The following is a 26169-nucleotide window of genomic DNA, read 5'->3' as shown; positions in this document are numbered from 1 at the left end:
TAGCTTTGGCAATTTACAGATGTTTGCTCCATGAGCTGGTGAAATCCTGGAAGTGCTTAAATTAAATGTTGACTACAGATTGATGCAGACAAAGGTCACAAAGCTAAAGTAAGTTAGTCAGTTTAAGTTAGGAGGAGTAAGAGTTGTGTGAGGCTTTCTCACCCTCAATATCTTACTCTTTTCCACAATTCTGTGTTAGCAGTTTACTAATTTTTTACACTTCTGCCTTGTTTTCTTCTCCTGTTTACCAAGAGCTGGACAAAGCTTCTTTTTTTTACCAAGAGCTGGACAAAGAACACTTCAGAAAAACGAGAAACAAATCTCACAAGCACAGTATTTATTTCTTTTTGAGACAGATAAAATAAAAGGGAAAAGCAGCTGGCTATTTTGGGCTGGTACAACCAGGAGAAATTGAGAAGCTGACTCACCTGACAGAGCGCATATCTTTTGTCAAGATGAAGTACAGGCACCAGAGGGGCCACTGTTGTGGGACTATCCAGTCCGTATAACCTCACTATGCCAAAAGAGAAAAATCTCTGCCTTTCTTCCACCACACTCAGGCAAGCAGGAGCAGCAGCAGCAGTCCCACAAAGCCCTTCAGCAGGCACATGCAGGTCCCCTTCAGCAAACACAGCCTGTGTACAGCCCCTGTGGATCCTCTGTGGCCAGGTCAGCACAGCTGAGCCATCGGGGAGGGCAGCACAGAGATCAGCTGTGCCAGGCAGCAGAGGTTCCCAAACCCCCGCCCTGCCCATGACAGCACCATTCACTCAAAGGACACAGGGGCTGCACAGCACGATTCCTGTCTGCTCACAGAAACAAAATTTATTTCTGTACAGCAATAAATAATAGAAATTTTGCGCAATTTCATTCCTGCTGTTGAAGATTATTAGTCCCCTTTTTTTCCCCCCATTGTTATGTAATGGTATTCAAGAAGCACTACAGTGGGAGACAATTTAATACAAACTGACCTCTAATTAACAGTAAAAGATGCATTATAGATTTGAAAGGGAGGGAAAAGAGAGCTTCTATCACTCACTTTCTCATTAGAATTGAAATCTATGTATGGCCAGACAACAGCTAACCAGGCAGCTAGTGCTTATGGAGAAAGTCAGATCTATGAATCATAGGAGTGAATTGTATTGGAGATCTACTCATTACCTCTTTGGCACATTAAGACATCCCTTGAGTTAATACTGATGGCTTTTTATCTTTACAAAACTGATATAGGAAGTCTACTTAGAAGACAATACTTTTTCTGCTATTATTGCTGATTCAAATTAAAGTAACTATGCAGAGAGATAAAATAGTAACACCATTTCCACTACATGAAAATCAAGCTATCTTAACGTACAAGAGATACTATGGTCAATGGTATTTCACTTTTATGTCAGAATCTGAGCAAATTACCATTTATATAAGCAAAAACTCTGGGCACTTCCTTGTACTGAGACAAACAAGCATTTGTAATGGATATATTAAGGTACATCTGGACAAACACCTGCTATAAAACTCCTGAGGAATGACAACGTGGCAGTAATGTCCTCAGCTTCTGGGCTGCTTAATGGTGCAATTCCTATAGATGCCACTGTGGGAACTGAATTCATGTCAGCATTTATGTGTAATTTCTGATGTGAAGACATGCTAGAAGGCTACATAGCCTAATAAAAATACATGTGGTGAAAATACGAGGGGAAAGAGTAACATGAGCAATGAACTTCAAATCCTCATACTTTTTAATTCGGTGACAGGATCAGTCAGCTACTCAGAGACATAAATGCTGTCACATCCTAATGTTTCTCCTGCATTCCTTTCCTTTGAACCTGCCTTTCTTTCAGAATTACTGTCTTGGGTTGTTTCTTGGTTTGTTTTGTTGTTTTTTTTTTAACTAGGAATTGTCTTCTTATGAGCAAAGATTATATTCAGGTACATTATATTCAGGTACATTTTCAAGGCATAAATTTAAACTATGGGTAGATTTTCTTTTCAAAACTATTAAGAGTAATTAGTATTACCTAAATCATGCATTTGAAGCTGCTTGCCTTCAAAAGAGACTCCTTCCTATATTCTGGCAGGATTTCTAGGGACAGATCCTAGAGTTCTTACTGCTGAAGGGAGTAGCCCAACATTTAATTTCTGTCTTTCACTGAAAACTACTCTATGTTTCCAAACATGTGGGGTAATTGAGGGGAACAAGTTCACTTGCACATGAAGAAATACAGACTGGTACCATCATCTTGTGCTGTTGCAGTGTCATTTCACATAGTGCATACTCTGAGTTACACTGACCTATAAACTGGTGACATCCATTAATCACAATGATGACACAGCACAGAGACAAATCCCTGCTTTGCACAAATCTTCATCATACTAAGCAAACGTGAAGACTTATCAACGCAAAATAAATACATAAACTTCCTACAGAGACATTTGTTTTGTTCAGGTAGCTGGCAAGATTTTACAACAGGAAGAATTCTTAAGCCACTTTTAACTATTTCATACTCAACACAAAAATGTATGTCTCCTGTGAACTGAGCATGGTTTTTACAGTATTTTTTTACTTTGGGTGAATTGGCTTGGATTTTACTGATGCCATCTGTAAAACCATCTCTTAAGTTTTGTTTACTTCAGTAATGAATGCTTACACTGAAAAAACAAATAGAAACTTGACCAAACAGATTTTGGATTAAAGCATGTTTCAGTTCCTTAACATTAATGCAGCACAATGGAGTTAATGCACATTAATAAAATTTGCTACAGAAGTATAATAAAACTGAACAAGTTCTGAAAGATGTTTTGCATAATGCTCACAACCAATCAAATGTGACTCAGAGTGTACTTTCAAAGAACTGCATTATTGTTAAGAAATAAGGAAAAAGAATCATGGCACTGTGACTGCAAAACTGGATTCTTCCTATACGTTGCTATTGCCAGGTGTTTTTTAAAACAAGTGAAAAGCTCAGTAATCTTTGCTAGTTTTCAAACAAAATCAACATATTTTAATAGCCAATACTCTCTTCTCAAACCCCAGACTTGAGAAATCTTCTTGTGGCCCTCCAGTCGCCTAAGGCATACGGAATCAATCAGAACCATCACATTTCCAGCAGAAGAGATCCAATCTCCTTTTCTTCACAGGGACCAAAGCCCAACAATCTCACAGAAACATGTCAGTACATTAAGTCTGTGAACTAAATAAACTATGGAAAGGGAAAGGAATTGGAGAGTCTTCCCAAAAATGTGCACTTGACAGCAATGACGTGACCTCTAGAGCAGACCCCTCAGCGCCTTGCACTGGGTACAGCCAGCTCTTTATAAACTACACTTGTCTGATGAGCAGAATAATTATCTGAGTTGGAAGGACGTGTATTAATTTTTTTTCCTTTTTAAAAATTCAGCAGACTGCTAGAAGCTCTAGGAGTTTAAAAAATAGCTGCAAATGTTATGGGCAGAGAAGGTGAACAGCTGACCTCTCTGCTCATCTTAACTGATAAATTTCAACCACCTTGGTAAAAATGGTTACAGGTGTGAGCACCAGCTTTGTGCATGTCCCTGTCTGAAGTTTGGATCAAATTTTTCTATGGAGTTGTGTGGAAAGCTGGTGAAAAAATGTAAAATGTCTTGCACTATTACTAACACTATGGCATGGAAATTCTTTTTAAAAATCGGCACATATATTTCACTTGTAAAACTCACCTTCAAGGAGACACATACTGTGCAGAAATCTCTTTTTCAGGATTTGATTCAATAGCATCTGAAATACAACAAAAAATTCAAGTGGAGGTCTCATCTTTTAGGCTAGGCAACTCTGTTTCCCATTCTTGCTCTGGTTCCTTAACTTCAGAGTAATTTCCACTGCCTTTTGACTGGAAGAATTAGCAAATTAGAAAACTGTACCTTTCCTGCACAGTAAGTACACAGACAGTGTGTTAACAAAAATCCAATTGTGACATGAGGTTTAATTCAGCACATCCAGCATTGTATTTGCCTTCAGGAGGTGGCTGAGTTTTTTAAAACTTGGTTTTAACTACTCACCCAGTGGTACCTGGTTAAGTTAGAGATTCTTCCAATTCACTGGATTCTTCTTTATGTTAAACACCAATCTCTCTTCACACAGAAACTTGCTGACAAACTACTTTATTGTCCACTGCACTCGCTGAAATGAAATTGTGAATGATTTGTGACCAATATACTTAAATTAGCTGAAAAAAACAGTAAAAAGAATTACAGTATTTCAAATAAATTTGTGCTGCCACCACTTTATTTAAATCCAATTTTCAAAAGCTTTTAGTAATTAGAAATATGTTCACTGCTTTCACAAAGAATCTGTAAATAAAACAGTTTTAAATTTCCTATGAAGCATAAAGCTAATCTACATCCTGATAAACTTTTATTATTCTACCCAGGTATTGGAATTTTTAAGTAAGAATAAGAGAAATCCAGTTCTTGTTCATGTGCCAAAAATAGGAAAAAATTTTCCTACTGTCATTATGATCCAACTTCCTCAGTCTTGTGCAATAATCCAATTTTCATACAAGCAAACTAATGACACTAACTCATTTCCTTCTAAACTAAGCAGATCTGTGCCTTGATCCAAAATACTTCTTTCAAGGACTATATATTTTGTTGCACTGAGCTTGGTATTCCTTACTTTTCAATGAAACTGAGATTTGTAATTCCACTCCTTCTCAGAAGAGCATAAGGATTAATCACTCTGCCTGAAAATCTCCAAATGTACATCACAATCTTTGCCTATCTATAAATACATGTGTAGAACTGTAAGATCAGAAAAAAACAAAAAATGACAGCAACACTGTAAAAATAGTCAAGGGCTCCCGACTGCTTTCTGCATGACTGTAGTCATGAGGACAGACATCTGTGCAAGTTCTTGCATTTTATGGAAAGCAGGAAAAAGCTTCTAAATGGTTTAGATATTCAGTAAATTTACATTATCAGCCTTTGTCTTTATTTATTCTTGCTGCTCCTGATCTCCTGCATTTCTTTAATGCAGGAAAGAAGCACACACTGAAGTAGTTTCCAGTTCCTCTGGTATCATAAAAGGTAACCAACACTACTGTATTGATCCATAGACAGGTACCTATCTTTTACAAAACAAAAGGCTGTTTTCAAGGGAAGATTTACACTGCATCAGCCTCTTCTCTGGCTTTTCCTCAGGAATATGTAGCAATTGAATTTTTTGTTGTTGCTGTTTTAGTTTTGGACCACAAAAATAACCCAAAATTATCCATATTCCCCACTGTCACTGTTCTTTAGTGAATTTAACTAACTTGACTTACTTCTGAATTTATGCTAAGTAGCTTTAATACTCAGGGACTAAAATGCATGTATACTCCTCTTTCAATTCAGTGGGGAATTTTCAGGGAAGAAAGAATATAAACTTCTTTCAGACTCTTCTGCATGACAGTTGTTTTCAGAAAGGTCTTCATACTGTAATCCCTTTAGACAAAACACATTATGAATTCTCTTTAATTCTAGTATCACTAGTTTTAATGAAATTCATTTTCAGTTTGTCATCTAATAACCACTTGTCACATGCAAAAAAATTCCCCACAACAGTACTTACTGCATCAGCCAATAATGACAACACTTTTTTTTTAGCTTCTTTATTTAAAATCAGTTTATATATCAGTGAATTTCAGTCATAAGAAACTGTTCTCTGAAAAAATCTCACTATCAGAATGGTAAACTCTTAACTGTCTTTATTTAAGAAAATAATACAACTATGCCTCACAAATTATGACCAAGCTTGAGAAGAAGTCTTTCTTTCTTTACTATGAAACGAAGACAATGTCATAAAAGTACACAACAAAGCTATAGAAAAATCAGGGAAATTACAGAAAATCAGAAGCTCCCTATGTGTTTTGCCTTATTCAAATATTTTAAATGAAAATAAAACATTAATGGCTTTATTCAAATAAATACATATTTTAATAGGTAAAATGTATCTGAAACATGAATTCTTTCCAATTCTACATTTCAGACTATGTAAAAAGTCAAAATGATGGGCTATGCTGGCCAAAGGTTGGTTACAAGAGTTTTTATTTTGCAAACTATACAGAAACAGTAAAAAAGAAAATGCATTATACTTTTTAATATTACATAAGATAAACATTAGATTTAGTATTTACCGTGTAGAAATTAATTCAAATAAGAATCTGATTTTCCTTTTATTAATGATGGGAAATCAGTGACTTATTTTTAAATTATACAACCTGCAGTAATACATTATACAGGTCATGTCAATTTTATTGTGGGCAGAAGGAAACAGGATATGAATGAAGATGGTGGAGTCCCAAAATGTCTACACAATTAATTAACATGCTAACGTAAATACAGTGATTAAAGTAATTTTCTCTACAGTCAAATCTTGAGTGCTACTCTACACAATAAGTATAATCTAGACCACATGGTAATTACATAATAATAGGAAAAAAAATTAAAATAATCCATTTTCTTCATTCCAGCAGCAGTACCTATACTGGTATTAATTTGGTAATTGGGTGTGCTTAGCTATTGCCTAACATCCTATACTGGTATGCATGCTAAAACCTTTCTAGTTCTATTTTGCAAGGCACCTTTACAATACGTTCTATAAGTTTCTGCACTAGTAACAGAAAACAACATGAATCAAGAAAAAGAGCAAAACTATTTCCCAAAATAAGAAAATAAAAAGCATCATAATACATTTATTAAAAACTAGCTTGGGGCAAGTGACAATACTCTGAAATACAGTAATGTATAAAGGTAATAAACTTTAAGCAAATCTTTTTCCCAATGTAAATATTTTATGCTAGTCTGATTAGAGAGAAATACATAGAAACCACAAAGGGTGAAGCAATGATTAAGTAAATAATGATAAAGCTTATATGACCTTGACATGGAACCAAAAAAAAGGAACAACAAGAAAATTTTAGAATTCCAGAACTGGTGCTTGTCCATGCTACCGCTTTTGAAAAATCCTTTCAATAATATAGTCATTTCCTAATAAAAAACATAACTACAAATGCAAAGTAGGACTTTGCTACAGTTTTCCCTTCTGATTTTTCTCCATGCCTTTGGTTAATTAAAGGCTGGTTGAGATGCTACTTGTGCACCAATGTTTTTCTACTGCAATACATTTCTGATTCATTAAATGGACATTTGCAGGGCCTAAAACACTGACAGAACTGAAGATAAGTCACAGTATACATTCTGAGGAGGACATGCACAGTTCCAAATAAGGGCAAATATTTTCTCAGCAGAATTTTGAAGAGACTGGTTGGCTTTTTAGTGTGTTTTGCACATATATATATTTTCAGTAGCACATAACATTTTTTTCTTCAGGCTAGAATTCCAATGTGTTTTCTTCAGCGCAACAGAATTTAAAAACTCAAAAGCACATGATATAATTATTCTTATTTAAACAAAAGAAGTCTATGACTCCAGCTGCAATGTTTGAAATAATCATACAAAATATACACATTTGTTAGAACCCTTTTGATCTTGGAGAGCAAAGGGATTTTATGAAATATCATCTTGTGAAATTTAGAAAGGTACAACATAGGGACCTCCTAATATTATCAAATATATCCATCATGATCATCGTCGTCATCATCATCATCCCCTTCATCTTCATCATCATCTTCAATTTCATCTTCATCGTTCATTATTTCATCTTCATCATCTTCATCGTCCGTCCATTCATGGAAATCACCAGAGGCAAAATCCCCTGAAGTCTCTAAATCGATAGCTAAAAAGGTATGATAGTTATAGAAAGGACTCACAAGATACCCCACATATTTATAGTATATTTTACATAATCATACAAAAGGTACATCAGAATATTTACTTTCAGGACAACTACAGCGTGCTACATAAAAATAAAATATAAATAATATGAATATTCTTTTGTCATAAAAATCTACCTCAATACTGAATTAATTTCTCAGTGTTAACAAAAGGAGACAAATGTTATGGATTTGTAGAACTGTAATGAGTGCTAGGAACAATTTAAAAAATTTAAGTCCAACTCACAGATGGAAATAAGGACCACTGATAATATACCCTGACTATTTCTCACTTCTTACATATCATCTTGAATTATACCAAACTGTCCATTTATCTAGAAATGATCCTGGATAAGATGGACAATAGGACTGAGCTTGTACCTCAAATACTGTGTACAATTTACTCTCTGCTTCAGGCTATGTTCTTTTGTTGGAGAAAAAGTGAAAAGGAGTCATAAAAGACTTTTTTTAAATAAAAAGGAAAAATACTTTTTTTTCATCTTTTATATCTGGGACATCAAATAAAGGTGACATGGGAATTCTTGGAAGAAGCTGCACAATGCTGTAGGGAAGGGAAAAATAAGGGAAGATTTAGTGTGCTAAAAACGTTTGGCAATTCCCTCAAATATAAACTGAAAAAAAATCAAATTGAATTCACTTGCATGCTGATTACCCAAAGGAATTTAATGAAACATTATGGGACTTATCTAATACTGCTCTAGAAAATTAATTTGTCCTGGGTTTATACACACTATGCCAAGCACGTGAAAGGGGTCTATTAATAGCTGACACAGTGACAGGAGTTCCAAAAAATAATGCAATAACAGTAACTAATTGTAATTTTTTGGGTTTTGTATCAAATTCCATGTAGTTGGGTCCCACACTTTTCACAGAAGAAATTTAACCTGGCTGACAATCAAAGGGACTAACACTTCTAAACCAAACATCCCATGTGGCTCTTGACTTACCACATTCCGCTGCGCCGTTTGTTCTGGATCCTGACACCTCATTGCCGTATCTGTCCACACACCAGCACTGCCCTAGGCTCCCATGGCACTGACTTGGCTTGTAGTACCCATCCTCATCACAGAAGGGGATGTACTGCCCTGAAAGATAGATAGATACAGATAGATATAGATATATATGTTGAATAAGTATATTGAAGTCCATGTCTTGGCCACTGTCACAATTATAGCAGAAAGCTACTGGGTTTTCCTGTTTCAGCATTTCAGACTCTGCAGTGACTGCTTTAGTACTAAATTCAGCTGACTCAAAGTGACTGAATGGATCAAATGTGGGAGGGTAAATATCACGTATCAGTCTTGGACTGATTTCACGACATAAAGTGAGCAATATTCCTTTAATTTTCTTGTTGATCCTGTAATACATATTTTTTACTCCCTGAATATCTCAGTCCAGATTTTCACTGGTGAAAAGGCTCAAGTGTAGGACCTGTTCCTGACTGGGAAGTTCTATATCTGTGGAGTACAAACAAGTCTGGATAGTAAGGGCCAGACTTCATGACTAACAAACTATCTACTACAAGGAGTTATTTGTGTTTAATATGTATTTTACAAACCACCACACACTAATATTTAATTATTCCACCACAGAAGACAAATGCAGCAGAACATAACACAAAAAAACCCTGTAAAAATTAATACTAAATTTGCATTTATATGTACAAGAGGGGCTTATTTTGTGAGGCAATGACTTGCCTACAGCTGAATAATCCACTATTTATCACTTGGACCAAGTGGAGACCACAATCAACAAAATATTCATATGGAAGCATTTTAAGCGTATAGTTCTTGTTAGAAACCATCCTTATGAGAAATACAGTTTTGGCTGCTTCAGGTCAAGCCTTTTGTTTTACAGAGCTTTCACACAGTGGCTAGTGGTAAATGAAGACTTTACACTTCAGAAATATTGATGCAGTATAAACTGATTCACAACAAAGATTTCAACTACTTACAGACTATTACAGTTAAAGGATCAGCAGAAATACTACTTTAGGAGTACCTTGTGCTGTCCCCTCTGTACTGTAAAAATGTACCTTCTATCAGGGTAATAAAACAGAAGTAAGAGCTTTTGCTAGGTAACGTAATAAAACCAAGTTTAATAGCTTCCAAAAATTTCATAAATTTTGCTGCTGAGATTTACTGTGGTCCATCTTCATTGGATTAATATTGATTTTGTGTTGCTGTTTAACTAGGGTTATTTATGTAAGTAATAAAACCTTCAAAAGAATGATCTATGGCTCACCTAGGAGCTTCTTTCCTCCTTGCTGCTTCTGAATGTTACTGAGTTCTGTCTGGCAAGGTGGATCTGGAAGGACATAAAAAAGGTTAAACAGGTTACACAGTATTGAGGACAGAAAGCACATGACTACGTTTTCACAGTTTGCTATGTTGTAAGGTCACTCTAACTACTGATCTTATGGAACACACACATCTGAAAGAAAAGAATTACCACAGCTTGCTACAGTTTCAGAATTATGAATCTGTGCACCACCATGGATATGTGCAGAACACCATTCATAGTTAACTCATCCCCAAGTGAGCATCTAGTCACTAGTCTGGAGGACTGGGGAATGCTAGACCAAAATAGTAACTCTATCACACCCTACTTTACTGCTCTATAAAAATCTCTGCAACTGTGAAGCTTGCCTCATGTATTAGCTAAACACAGAACAGCTCTTTTAATTTCCTCCCTTTTGTCCTTTTTAGAATTCATGTTCCAATTTTGTATTTGACATACTACACTAAGAAAATAAAATCTTTTTCTTCACTGAAGTCTGCAAAATTCAACGATTCTCTGGCAACAATGTAAGACTGGATCCCATAGGTACAAAGCCCCATGTGCAGCAAATTAACTTAAAAATGGAGGCCAAACTTTAGATGGCTCTGAGAAACAGAATATGTATTAAAATTCAGTTTTTCATTATTCAGCTACAGCTGAATATTGGAAATACTGAATTCTATTTCTGAATAATTTGATTTTTTACTGTCCATAAAAGAAAGTCACATTATGCGCCATGAATGGGAAGAAAATGAGATGTGAATGTGTTTACATCACTGTTCAGTAAGTGAAAGAATGAAAGACAGCAAAGCACTAATTAATCTCTGAACACTGGCACTGCATACCACATTAGACCATTATTAGAACCAGGCATTTCTCATTCTGAACCAGCAATAAAATTACTGAGTTTACTCACAGGTGTCTTTAGCCTGCACCATTCCCAGACAAAATCTTACATTGCATGAATATTAAAAGCATTTTCCATTTTAGCAGACTCTGATCATTTATAATACATCTTTGCCATGTGCTTAACTCAAGGATCCCTTTTTCTCCATGCAAATAGAAAAAGGTGTTCTGAGCTGGCTTAAAATGAGTAAGACTGGCCCAGCCCATTGATGCAGAGCACAGGTAGGACCAGAACTCAGTCACTCTGTAGGGCACTCTGCTGACAAAGGCCCAGATAAAGTGGAGATCAAAAATAGAGCTCTGGTGAACACACAGCCTCTTGGCTGGCACAACCTAATTATTCCAACATACCTTTGCTATTATCTAACAGTGTAAATAAAAACTAGTATACAATAATAGTCCCTTACTGGCAGCAGGATGTTCATTTCTCTTGTTTTTACATTTTAAATAACATTTATATATGCATTACATTTAAAGAAGCTCATAAATGTCTCCATTGGCCTCAACTCTGGTGGGCCTGGCTTTTCACACAAAATTTGTAATGATTCTTTTTAGAGTGAAGGCCTTAAGGGTAGGCTCCACTTTCAGAGCACTGTCAACAGAAGTCTTAATGCCAGAAGAAATTTTAGGAGTTGTCTTTCCAGACAATGAACCAATTTCTCTGTGTGCTCTTGAAAAATCACTGAGATTTGACATCTCTGGGTGGGCATTGCATTTTAATAATTCGGTCTTTGATTACTTTATGAGGCTAAATGACATTTTATTTTTGCATTGTAGGAAATACTTTGAGGATGATCATGATCACAGTTTCCTTACCTTTCAAAACTAAAGTTTCTGTCTTTCCCAATATTTGACAATTTCAAGTCTTAATGCTATAACATTCTGAGGACTGATTATCTCTTAAACTAAAGGTATTTTCTACTACCATTAATCAAATAAATTACAGTAATTTATCATACAAATATTACAGGTTATAAGGATCTAGGAACGGGGTGGATTTGGCAGGGTTATGTTAATGGTTGGGTAATGTCACAGAACTATTCTATTCTATTCTCTCCTTTCCTACAAAAGAGATGGGAAATATGCTGACGAAGAAGAACTAGTCAAATAGGAAGAATACATACATTTTTATCCATGAAAAAAATCCTAAATTAGAAACATACATATGCATATTTGAGCACTAACATGTGGAAATGTAAAAATTATGGATGATGCCTAAAGAAAAAAAAATCTTATAGCTATAAATCTTTGGTGGCACAATTACAAAAAGGAATACCATTAACCAAGAGGTAACAAGGCAACATGAGGAAGTTACTTACCCAAAACACTCTTCTCAGAAGTCTTCAAGATTCAAACTTAAGCTTTGCTTCTTAGGGCAAAAGCAGCAAAAACTCTTAACAATACTAAAATCACTCTGGTGCTTAAAACTGTCAAAGAGAATGGCAGGCTAGAATTTCAACCAATCCCTTTTGGCTTACAGCACATTCTTTTTCCTATCTTCTCAAATCATAATGCCTCCCTCTTTATTTGCAGGTTAGCTCCTAAGTTTGCAAAGTTTTTTTTTAAGATTTCTGAAATTATTTTTACAAAAAAGCAATCACCGGACAACTCCTTGAGCCAAACAGTTATTTTCAGGGAGGAAAAGAATCCTGTACAAAAATCAGGGTTGTAGTTTCTCTTGAAATAGCAATGAACCTGACATTAGTTTGTCCGAAAATCTGAACACAAATAAGGTATCTAATCATCTTCATCCTTAATCTACTTTCACAGATGTGGCAGGAATTGTCCTTCTGATAACACCAGTGCACGGTGAGGAGTGAATCATGACCCACACAGCACCAGCCATTCACAGTTTGTCAGTGCTCAGAGCACTGCTGCACACCAGAGTATCCAACACTGCTAATGCCGGCCCATCAGACACCAGTATCCAGTCATGTCAAGAAGTGCTTCAAGGCTAGCACAATTAAGCTTTGATTTACCAAAATAGCACATTAACAGATCAACTGGAGTCAAACCGGTAGGTTTGAACATTATTTTTAACAGATAGGTCTCAAGGAGCTATTACTCACACAGTGAGCCTCCAACTTGCAGAGATTCTCCTTCTTACTCAAGAACAAAACAGTGATTTTTCACCAATCAAGTAGATAATGTTTGGCAGAGCCCCTAAGTTCTGGATTATGGTCTACTGCAGGTAAGGCTGCAGTGACACCTTGTCTGTACTTGGTATCAAGCATTATAATTTTTGGACATCTGAGGTTTGTACTTCAGGGATCTGAAACATCAATACTACAGTTCAAGAAGCCTGCCAGGGGGATCTCATGATCAGCATTTATCTTGATAAAAGCATGTTACATCTTCATTTCTAACTATCAATAAATATATTTGAAGTCCTTGCAATCTTAAGACTGCCAAATACAAATCATAATAATTATCAGTCTTCTATAAGAGGGACTGTTTTTGAAGTGACAAAGATGTCTTCCAGGTATGGCAGACAGAAGGGCCTCTAAGAAAACACACCTAGAGAAGTGCTGGATCCATGCAGAGGCCTACAGTAAACAAATACTTTGCTTCTAAGCATTAAAACTCTCAGCAAATTTGGCTACTCTCCTACTCCGAATCAGCGATGCCACAAAACAAGGCTGCAGTAGTCAGTCAATTATTGGCAGAAAAAAATTCAGCCCATAAAAAGGCCACCATTGCAAGGGCCTCAGCATTTCAGCATTTAAGTAAGCACTGAAGTGTCACATTAGCATTGAACAACTAAGGAAGTAAGTTCTGAAGATGGGTGCTGAAACACTTGCATGGATTGTTGAAAATAGAGGGCCACAGTGATCAAAGCATACAAAAAGACTTACAAAGAACACTGGCACAGTGCAGATTTTGATGCATTGCAGAAATGCATTTTAATGCCTTGGATATACCTCAGAAATACTAAACTACATTTAAGGCAGAGTAAGGGCAAGAGAAAATTCAATAAGCATCCCTGGACTATACCTAAGTGTTTAACTGTTAGTCCAAGTGAGAGAACTACTACAGGAAGATCATCATCTCCACAAGAAAGATATGACTTCAAGATTCATAAAAAAGTTGCCTATAATGACTAGGAGTTGTTAGCAATGTTCAGTAATAGATCTAGTGTAGTGTAAATCAAGCAGACAGAAAGAATGAAGAGTTTCAAGGATTTGTCTAATGCTGACAGTCTTGCATGGTAAAACTAAGATCAAAGACCACAGGACTTCTCAGGTAATGACTCAAGCTAACACTATGTACTTTTAAAAAGCACAATGAAATTGCTATCCCAGTATGATACATATGGTTGACTAAATTTTGTATTCTCTTTAGAACAACATTAATCAAGAAGAGTACTGTAAAACCACTGATCTGCCCAGAAAGCACTAAGCTCAATGAATACAGAGAACTGCTCTACATGGCTTGAATCATTCTGTTAATATCAGCTTATTTTAATAAACATCAGAAGAAGCTGCTGAATTTCTCAGCTTTTCCATCTCCTTGCTATTAATAGCAAAGGCCTAGTTAAAGGCCTTATTTAGATCATTCCATCAAGTAAAACATAACCAGACATGAACATATTCCACAGTTCAGCATAACAATGCCAATTAGAGAATTCAATGGGTCACTAATACACACGGGAAGCAGGACTGAGACAGCTGTGCAACAGCTATAAGACATGACAAAATAAGACATGACAAAAGAAGAAGATTTTTTTTTCTCCTTAGATCAAAAAATGGAGAATACAGATTTTGATGACAGTTAATTTTGAAGGATGAAGTGCATGTTTATTGTGCAAGTGTTGCTGAAAGTCAGATTTCACTTCATATACAATTTTTAGATGTCTTTTTTACTATATACTCAAACATACTGTGGTATCAAAGACTATCTAATCTGTTTGAAATCAGCACCTTATGTCAACACATTATCAAGACAGTGGGGAAATTGGTAAAAAAGGGGAAGAAAAGCTTGATAATGTTGGCTTCTGCAATATGAAGAATCAGTGTCACTGAAAGATGGATCTGTTGGGGTACCACTAATAAAATTCCTTAGTGTTTAGATCAGTCTTTACAATACCATCCTCAGGTTCTAACAGTACACTGACCAAATTATTGTGGTGGGTTTTTTTATTTTTATCTTATAGACAAATGAACAAAATGTTAGGCTCTTTAGGAGCTACATTACTTCTGGGATGGGTTATTGTTAATTTGCTAGTGTTGGCAGCAAGTACATACATGCTTATAAAACATCACACAAAAATTATTATAAAACAATAATGTGTTTTGAAACACCTGTTTGAAAGTTTAAATGTTAACCTTTTAATAAGAAAGTTACCAAAGAAAAGATATCTGCTATTTAGTGCTTATCTACAGAAGTACAGCTTTATTTTTACTTAGATTTACAACGGGCAGATGTAGCATGATGAAAACCTTTATTTCCACAGAAATCAGAACAAAATCGTAAGTGTTGAATGCTAATGTGAATTTATCATGAGAGTTTTAAGGGTACAAGTGAGAATTAAAAACTGATACTAAAACTTTCAAAAAGGCTGAATTAGCTTAGCAAACTTTCCACCAAATCAGTTTTATCTCCTCTATCAGCAGTAGTAATTTGAAGCTTAGTTGCTGCTTATCCTTTAGAAAAACTCCCTCATGTTAGTAAGGAAAATGCAGGGGTTATTCTGACCAATTGCAGACAATATTCAATGAGTGAATTCCTTGATACATTACAACTAGCTTGACTATATATCTATATCTAAAATTGTTATATATTCCTCAGGAAAATAATGCCTGTAGGTTGTGTTTATTTGTCTAACCAAAATCACATCAGGACATTAACAAGAGATTTGATTAGGCAATAAAAACCAACTGGTTTTAGGTGTAAATGACTGGAAATAACTTTATCCATAATGTTCATTCAGCTATTTTATTAGGCTCACCAAACATTAAGATACCCTACATTAGTAATAAAAAAGTTTATTTTATAACGTAGGCAAAGTAGACCGGGAAAGAAATAATTTCAGTAAACTGTTCTTTATTTTCACCTCTTTCCCTCCATATCCATACTAAATTTTGGGCATGAGGAACAACATAGCTATAAAAGCATTAGTGGCAGTGTTACACTTTATTTAGAATCCTTGAATTTCTAGCAAGCCTTTCTATTTAGCTTGAGTCATTTGGCTACTTTGTTTGGGGGTTTTTTTATTTCATTTGAGGTATTCACCATATGTCACAAACCTTGAAACAAATTCATTGCACAGCATTTAAGGGCTTGTAGTTCACAGTAATCTTCTTAGTATGTTAAAAAAAAGATAAAGCCCAACAAAAAGGTCAGACATACACATATGCAGGTTGATCTCATCTCTTACCTTGCTGTCTTTGGAAGCAGTAGCACCACTCATTGTTAGATATCAAACTGTCTTTGTATGTGTCACAAGAATTGAAGAATGCCCTGGTGCACAGCTCGTTCTTGTCAAGGTAAATGCTTCCAAGTTCTGACTGGTCCAACAACAGGTCATAGTTCGTATCAAGCCTATTAAACATCCAGCCCAGGGAGTCTTTGCAAATTGGCAAAATGCTGGTATCAAATCCTAAGAGACAAAACAAAAATAATCAAAAATTATACAGGAGGAAAGCTGGAGCAGCTGTTTATTTTATATTATATAGGAGGAAATAATTAATTATATAGAAGGAAATAATTTTAAATTATATAGGATGAAAACTGCTGCAGCCACCACAAAAGAATGCTGCATCATGGAAACAGCTCTGGTGGTACATAGATGCCACAAACAGTATATGCTATTGAAATGCACATAGAAATTATATGTCAGATTCACTTTTAAAGTCAGTAAATTAATCTGCTAAAAAGAGTCAAATCTGCTACAGTCAGACTCAAAACATTTAGAAATATGAGTTTTCACGTCAAATGTTATATATTTAGCACGCACATTATGTACAGTAATAAATGACAGATAATGATTTCCTGGAAAAAAATACTGATCAGGAATTTAAGTAATACTACAAATCAGGAGAATGAAAATTAAGTGGTTTGCAAAGTTTACAGAACTAAGAAGAGAATAAATTCCAGGTAACTTGTTGGAGTCCCTGCTTGTGGTTTATTTATTTATTTTTTTTTCTTTGTCCTGATACCATACATTTAAATCTATGAAAAAGGAACATGATAGTGTCAGCAATTGCATTTTGAAAATTGTATTTTATCTTTACATGGTGTACCTTCTGTTTTGGAGGAGGCCATGCAAAAGATGACTGCTAACAGCAGCCAGCTGCTAGTATCATACTTACCTATACAGCTTGCACCTTCCTAAAACACTGCTTGGAAAAATGGCCAAATGGAACAGGGTGAATCAATTATTCCTGTAGCCTCACACCTCCCATTCATGTTTTCTGCATAAACTTTAAAGTACATGCAGACTTGCCTATGGACATGAAAGGGAAATGCAGAAACCACCAGGCCTCTTGCCTGTGTCGAAGCTGTGAGCTGCAGATGGTACAAACACACACTTTTTCTGCTTCGTGTGCTGTGGGCCATGCCACAGCATGATGTGGCCAGGCAGTTGACTACACACCCTAATACAGAGCAAGATTTAGTGCTACTAAACATCATTCTTCTCAAAACTTTTAAGTCAAAACTGAGCACTGAAAAATTCGATTGGTAGATATGGATATAGAAAAGTTGACATGAGAGCCCACAGGAATTCCCAATTTCTACTGCTGTTGAAAATCAAGCCTGCCCGCCTTTTTTGTTCTGACAACAGTAAAGAAATCAGAAAAGTGCTTCTATACTGCTAAACAGGTTTAATCCAGTATGTCCTTTTACATATATATCTATCTATATGTGGAAATGCCTATTCTGTTGTAGAATGACCATTTCAGAAAGGAAAAGAAAGTTGATAGCATCAAAACTCCCTGTGCAAGTCAGACAAACACAAAAAATCCCTTCCCTAGAAATTCTAAATTAACTATGATTTTTCATTAGGGTGACCTCACTTTTTCTAGTTCCCTGATCTGTTGCATTAATTATGATTTTTGTTTGATAGAAAGAAGACAAAAAAAAAAGCAAAAAAACTTAAGTGAGCCATTTGCTATTTATGAAGTTTTCATGAATTTAACAAAATTTAAAAACATACCCAATAACAAATAGAGCAACTATGATTTTAATTAGTAAGATGCCAACTACAAGGAAATTTAGGATAAAAGCCACTTTAAAGGTGTATTTAAGGACAGACTTTGTGGGCCAAAGCAATTGAAGATAATTCCTCTGCATGTGGAAATTCCAGTTTATTCAAAGAGGTATCACTTCCCAGCTTGGGACAAAATATTTTTAAATTAGCATTTGTGGTTCATGCTAGCAAAGCTCACAGTGTTAGTATTTGTATTTTAGGATACTAGAAGACAGTTTTATGTTTTTAATAAACTATACTAAGAAAAAGCAGACACCTTCCAAACATCTGCTTATTTTACAGAATAAGCTGAGTTGGAAGGGACACACAAGGATCACTGAGTCCAGCTCTTCAGTCAGTTTCAAATTCTCCTCTAAGAAGAAATAAATTTATCTGAAGAATCGAACATGTCAAAGGTGTACACACCACTAGATTAAGGTTGGAACAATATTGTACAACTGCATAAGATTTTTTTCTCTTTTTCTTGATTTCCTTAACTATCATTAGCCTGTGACTGGAGCTCATCCTCTGCTTTCATTCCTCAATTTTTTTCTCACTTCTTCCTATATAGCTTTTAGATTTTTTAAAAAGTGATGTCCCACCAGCATCTTCTCTATTATATGTTCCACAATTAAGGACAAAGCTTGAAATTAAAAAATTTGCATTGGAGTCAGCAATATAATTAAAATGCAGATCATTTTATTACAGATCACTGATACCAACAAGATAGCACCAGAAAAGTGTTATTATGTTCTAATATTTTCAATAAATCCTGTCAAAGTTCAACATAACCACAGCTGATTATTTAAATACAGAGTATGAAGTCTGATATTCATGACATGCTCTTCCTAGAAGATAGGAATATATTATTTTGGTACACGAGAACTAATAAAACTACTTCCAACAATAACACTTTATGTAAGAAAAGCTTACATTTATTAAAACTCTCATAGCCTATCTGCTAAATAGCATCAGATAGAGGAGGAAAAAAGTACTGTGGATCATGGTGTCTAACTTTCTACTAAATAACTGTATGATTTAATAATTTCTAAAACTGATTATGTTTTATCTTGAAAGTTATTTATATTTCTTTTGTTAGAGTTCAACTCTGAAATAGTTTGTATTCTCATTTACAGTCCACGTATGTTTGTTGTTATTTCTAGTTTTTTGTTCTTCCTCTGGTCTAGTATACACAATTTTAGTGTTGTAAATAGAGAAAAATCACATTTCTTCTTAGTTTTCATCGGTCTTGTTTCATCAAGCCAAAGTCTATCACAACCATCAGTCACTGCAATAGAGAAATGTCTGAAATCTAGGTAAAATATTAGTTTTGCTCAAACAAATAAATAAAAATGGCTCAAGTATTTCAGAGGTGAATCAGTCAGGTGTTGATAGAGATAGAAGCATATAGAGATATTTGTTTGATATAAAATGGAGCACTCCTCCTCTTCCAGAGCTGCTACACTACAAAAAGATCATCACTTCAGGTCTATATACACATTACCAACTCTTTTAGAGATTATTGTGGTAAAATTCTTGGCTCATTTTAAAAGAGCTTTTACTGAGCTGTCCAAACTTAAAATTATCAGAAGTACTTTCTCTCAACAATGACTTGCTTCCTCTATTATAATATTGATAAAATAATACATCTTGAAGGTGATATACTTGGGGAAAAGAGTCAGAAAAGCCTTGAAGTTCATATCTAGAGTTTAATATCTGCTAAAATGGTTTGACATGTGAAGGCATCAGCTGATAGAGAACTAAGAATGAAAAAATCACCCAGTGACCTAGACCTAGGAAATCATTGCCCAAATCACATACTGAGTATATTATCACTTGGAACACCAACTAGAATTCTGGTTTTACAGATTTAATTTTTCACAGTTTTAACACAAAGCAATAAGCAGAAACTAAGGAATAGTTACTATAATTGAATGATAGTAATTTATTCTTGATGATTAAGTAGCAGGACATTATGCCGAGGAGGGCAAAAACTGCTGCTCAGATGACTCAATTATGAAAGATGTTTTTCTCTTTCATTTTACCCACTTACTCAAAATCTATTTCCATATACCATAATGAAGTGAACTTTTATGCAGCTATTTCTGAACACTATCTAAAAAATATGAAGTACCAGCTCATGCTCTTTTCCTGGTAAAAACAATTCCAAGGGAAAAAATTATTACGAAATATTACCATTCTCCATGGCTTACATACTGGGCATTCAAAACATATGCTCAAAAGGAACTAACAGAAATGCTCCTCTTTCTGGTTATTTCTCTGGGGAGAATTTCAACTCTTATCAGCTTTCCAAGACAAAACTGTTGCTTGCCTGCTTATTAAGCATGTAAGCAATGTGTACATTGAGGAAGACAGCTTCTGAAACCATGTGGAAATCAGAACAGCATATACTCACAGGGCTCATATACTGCATTATATACAAATTGTTTATCTAACATGCCAAGAAATGCACATGTTTTTTCCAATACCAGTGTGCTGTCTGAAGCAATAAAAGTCTCTGGCAAATCACACGTGAATAAACACACATGCACTCTTTGCCAGACTCCTGGCTGACATCTAGACCATCCATTTTACCTGTTCAGTCTGCAAGCTGCATAGCAAGAAGGTTTTCTTTTGTAATGGATTTTTGTAATATTGTGGTTAGTAGAAAACCTTCAGTGAACAGCATCTCACAGCTGAGACCTACTGTGCACAAGCTGGGAAAAGGTTTCCCTTCCTAATGCAATCAGGACAGAGCAGAGCAGGAAAGATTAAAATAAAGAGGACAAAGCAGCGGTGAAAGCTTTTGTATTTGATCACAAAAGTGGTGATCTTGGTGAGCCTCATCAGGCTCCACAGGAGCCAGGAGACAGAATCAGGCACAATTGTGTCCCCTGTCTCAGGCTGCAAAACATTCCTGCTGACTGTGGTTACACAGACACGAGCAGAGCCCAGGTTAGGGCAGGACACAGAATCCCAGAATATCCTGAGTTGGAAGGGACGCATAACAATCACCGAAGACCAACTCCCGGCCCTGGGGAACCTGGGGAAGGTACCAAAGGTATTTTGATAAACCTAGAAACACCAACTCTGATGTCACAGCAAAAGGTACAAGGGAAAAAAATAAAGCACAACTGCAGTGCCCTCGTGAAATTTTGCATTCTGAAGTCTCTTCCAGTAAGTGTTTTAAAGACTTTTATATGGAAGTCGTGGAGGGGGAGGTGGGGAGAGGGGGCAAGCAACATGAATCCTATTCCTATAAACTATCAGCTTCCTAATAGATTGATGGATCAGATGAAATTTGTTACTTGGGACACCAGACTTACCATTTTATTAACAGGAAAGCAGTTACTGTTAGAGGAAAGCAGATAACTGAAAACAAAATGAAGTAATAAAGACCCACATTTCACTGTATATAAGGATAATTAAGTACAAAAGATTGAGTCAAAACCAACTTCAGTCAGCAACACTGTGTGGTTTACTTAGAGACCTAATTTTAAGTAGAGATGGATTCATTAAAACTCCTGATCAGAATTAATTCTAGGCTGGATCTCTTCTTCCAGACTCTTGCATTGAGGATGCCTTTGCATGAGCTAACCTGACACATGCAGAAATTCACTGGAAGGACTTTTCCTTTCTAGAAGCTAGAACTATGGTTCAGGTTGGCAGCCTGTTCAACTTTGGAGTTCAGCTTTATGGAACATTTCCTGAAATAATCTCAGGAATTAGACAAATTCTCAAGCCATCAGTGTTTTGAAGACACCAAAACACTGTTTAAAACCACAATTCTAGGAATTCCTTCCTTACTCTAGGAGTAAGGAAAACCCTACTGTTCTTATGAGTTCTATCTGCACCTCATGGTTTTCAAATATGCTTTGGTAGTGAGGATCAGGGAAATATAATTTATCACTCCACATTATCAGTTTGTCTCTTCATAAGTAAGGAATTTACGATAGAACGAAATGAAAATCTTCAAGCAAAAATTGGAAGTTGCTTATTTTACTTACTTTTCTTTACACAACTAGTCTTCTCCTCCCAAAATTTTGTATAGAGATTTGATAATTTTAGTGCAATAATATCTTCCTATAGTAGTTCCAGAAAATCCACTTAAAATTAATTTTATTTCAGAATTCTCAATTTTTTAGGTTATTTTCAAAATTATTAATGTATTAGACTTCAAATCATGATATTATTTCCAAACCATAAAAAGAGTCTCCATTTATTACCTTTGGCCTCGGGTTTTTCATATTCTAACACAAGAAGGTGCACAAGTATTCTTCAGAAACAGACTGCCTGTTAGCAGAAATATCTGTGGGACTATGGTATTGTTGTATTGTTTGTGCTTTGCATATGATGCACTAATTTTGTGTTTTAGCATACAAAATTAATATAGAAATAGAATGAATATTCTAATAGACTTTAAACACTTACATAAAATGTCACTTGATCTTTTAACTCTGCATATTCTGACTCACAAGTGAAAAATAATGAGAGTATTACAGTAGTGTGGAGGTCAAATATGCTTTTCCCCTTTCATCTATTTAGACCATAAGTGGCCTGAGGAAAAGATTTAAGTGTATATGTAGGATCTATATCAATGATAATTTCAGATATATTAAATTTGACCACATCTGAACGCAAAAGAGATTTTGGAAATAATACCCTATTATTTTTTGAAACATTCTACTCTCAATTACATTCTGCTTTGGAAAAAAGTGTCAGTAAGACAAAATTATCTTACTCTTCTAAAAACACAGCAATGTAGGCACCTGACATTTTTAACCTTTTAGCAGCATATTGATGGCTCTAGCAGAACACTAATGTTTGGTTTGTTTAGGTATATTAATGATTGTAGGGAACAAAAGGGGATAATTTAATAACTAGACCAACTCCAAACTTTCACCACATCTGCCTTGGTCAGAAGGACTGTGCTCAAGTCTTTTAATATATCCCATACTAAATGCCACCAGAGTGATTGGGATATGAAAAAACCTAAGTACAAAGAGACAACCAGAGAGGATGCCACAAACTGCTTCTTTGAATGCAGAATGGTTTTTCAGTGAGGAAGGAACTTCATTATAAGAATACAAGAAAGCCTAGGGGAGAAGGGTCACAAAACAGATTTATAACTCCCAAAGGATAATGAACAACTCCATGGATCTGTTAGATGGGACTCTGAAAGGGGAAGTTGCATGCAGGTGGCTTTCTGTGGCAGCTGTATTCTGCTCAGACCACCAAATCTCACGTGCTAAGTGTAAAGCCATTATACATGATAAGAAGTGCTTTGCAAGTTTCATTGTAGCTGTAGCTTTCAGGCATCTCCAAAACAGGGACAGGACAGCCCTGGCACACCAGGATTTCAATATGCCTGGATGCCCTGATACACTTAGATACCAACAGGCCTGATGTCTTGGACCTCCTATGACTTTGGCAACAGACATTGAGGGACGTTACTTGAGAATTTTGCTCTGCAAGAACAGTTTTAAGAATTTTAAAATGGTACTAGAAAGGACATTACCATGTTAAATGGTTGTCATAGTTCATGTTTTTTCATGTGTTTACAGGGACATAGTGACACAATATTTTCTTCTGAACAACAAACGTGTTCATTTCTTATAAAATGCAGTAGGTATTTTGCTGTCTTAAATGAGAAATTTTGAAGTACAGAAATTTACACAACAGGAAAAACATACAGCACTAGTGAAACCAGTTTTAAATAAATTCATACATTCCCAAATCTACAAATGAAAAAAATCCTACTACTGAATATACACTCATTCAATTGCTTCCTGTCTACAGATGGACTGCCTTCCCACAGTAGCCTGTCAAATTATTATAAATTATTACATGTAAATATTGGTTATTTATAAAATTGAGTCAGTACTGCACAAATAGGATGTTTAATATTTAAACCCAGTATTTTTTCACAATTAGCTATATCCAGTTTGAGTAACTGACCACAGTACTGAAACATCACCCACTGAACAGTTACTGTTCAAATGCAAAACAATGTAGGCATTTGTTGAATATCTCTTTTTGAAAAGAAAAAGAAGAAAATATAGGACAAACTGAATGCCTCACATGTAATCATTTTGTAAAACTTCATTTGTTTTATTTTAGGAAAAAGAAAATAAACATCCCAAAGCCTATCATCAAACTTGGATCCCATTTAGAACCAGTAATAAATTAATACTTAGTACAACATTCCAAATTCTGGTACTGTGATAAAAACCTAAGTCAAAAATTTATGACAGAATGATGCTGACACATAACCTAAAGTCAGTATATACAGGAAACACAATTTTCCACAGATATTGTAATCCTTCACCTGTTGATGAAAAAAAGTCTTGCAAAAACTATTTTTAGCCATCCAAATCAACTCTTGATGCTATCTCTCTAAAAATGGTAGAATAGCATGCAATCTGAATTGTGCCCTAAATTTCAAGTACCTCCTACAATATGTGCAGATTCTGTACAATGCTAAAAGAGAGAATTTTATGACTTTGAAGGCCTCCAAAATTGAGTGTCCAAAAATCTGTAAGATTCTTGCATTTTTAGCCTCATATATTAAAACCTTGGATCTTAAGTCTAAATATAGTCTTTGCTTGCCATTATAAAGTAAAAATTTGCAAACAAACTGGTGACATAACAAATATGACTGTATTATATCCACATACACATCATGGAACAAATGCCTGTTTCAAGAAGAGATTGCAGGTCTTATCAAAACCACCTGTGTGCTTAAGGGAAAAAAGCTAAAGGAAAAATTTCACTCTTTGAGGAATTTTGTGTTTGCACTACATCTCATTGTATTCAAAGCATTAATTATGAACTTGACTTTCTTGCATTATATGGAATCAAATTTCTTGAAACACTGATTTGTTATTTATGCAGGACATAATACTTAACAGCTCTACAATTGCTACTTTATCAGCCCAAATTTCAAAGTAGCATTCAACAAGAAACAGGACACTACATGATAATTCAGTAGTTTACCTTCAAAAATGCACTAACCTACATGATTAGATACTGTATAGCTAAAAAAAAAATAGTAAACTCTTACTTAAGGGCTGCAAAATTTGATTTCTATTGTTTTCACTACTGCATGAGAAGCAGATTACATGCCGGTTATGGGCACCAGTCAGAATGTAAATTGGAAATATATAGGTTTTAATGTCATTTTTTTCAATACCAATAAAAAGTGGCACTACTGAATTCCCACTGTACTCAGAAACAATTTTTCTCAATGTTAAAGAAAGCATTCCTAGATAAGACAGAATCATCTTTAATTCATTCTGTTTTACAGAATTATTCACATTTTCTTAGCATGAAAAAAATCACACAATGAAATGACATTGCCAATTAAGTGCAATTAATGGATTTCTTGGGAAAAAAAAAAGAAAAAGTAATGCTACAAATTGAAACAAACGAAACCTAAAAAATTTCTCAAATATTTAAAAAGCTAAACATAAAATAAGTAAGGTAAGAAGCCAGTGGTGGCCAAGTTCTATGAAACATACTCTGGAAGAATTCATAGCTTGCCCTTCTTAGTAACAAAAGCTAGAGCTTTCTGGCTTATGAAATCGCATTTCCCTTCCCTCCCAGTAGGACTTTACTTTTGAAGCTATTAATGCACACTTCAACTGCTCTTCTAAATAAGCCCTTTGATGATTATATTTTAAATTGTAACTACTTTCCACAACAAAAAAAAACTATATTTAAATATTTGAGGGGGTTAAAAACAAATTATATCCCTACTGTTTCCATTTCATTAGTACTCCCGAGTCTCTTCCATTTTCAAGTATAACCTTGAAAATTCCTTTTTACTTACTTCTTTTCCATCTGTTTTTCAGTACCAGTACATACATAGACATCCACTAGCAAAGATGGGTCACACATAATTTAAGCTCCTTTATTTTATTTATTTTAATTTGATGGCATTCACAAATTAAAGCACTGTGAATGACAGCTGTCCTGTCAAATTATATT

At 35.1% G+C, this 26169-nt stretch overlaps 1 protein-coding gene across 4 annotated transcripts in view; it reads right to left on the bottom strand.

Annotated features, from left to right (window-relative positions):
• Positions 1-5651: 5651 nt before the first annotated feature.
• SPOCK3 (SPARC (osteonectin), cwcv and kazal like domains proteoglycan 3) overlaps positions 5652-26169 on the bottom strand; it is a 166874-nt gene continuing 146356 nt past the window's right edge. For 3 of the 4 annotated variants that reach the window (XM_058803207.1, XM_058803211.1, XM_058803209.1), the window contains 4 exons: positions 16369-16590; positions 10050-10112; positions 8753-8890; positions 5652-7747 (listed from right to left, as the gene is read on the bottom strand). In XM_058803207.1, the coding sequence (XP_058659190.1) occupies positions 7578-7747; positions 8753-8890; positions 10050-10112; positions 16369-16590 (593 nt within the window). In that variant the 3' untranslated portion in view covers positions 5652-7577. Of the gene's footprint in view, positions 7748-8190; positions 8347-8752; positions 8891-10049; positions 10113-16368; positions 16591-26169 lie in introns of those variants that run through there. The other variant, XM_058803208.1, reaches the window with a different exon arrangement.

Source organism: Ammospiza caudacuta, chromosome 4 (genome assembly GCF_027887145.1).
Source record: "Ammospiza caudacuta isolate bAmmCau1 chromosome 4, bAmmCau1.pri, whole genome shotgun sequence".
NCBI lineage: Eukaryota > Metazoa > Chordata > Aves > Passeriformes > Passerellidae > Ammospiza > Ammospiza caudacuta.
The sequence above is the reverse complement of the archived record's forward strand: the minus strand, read 5'-3'. Positions and strand labels throughout refer to the sequence as shown.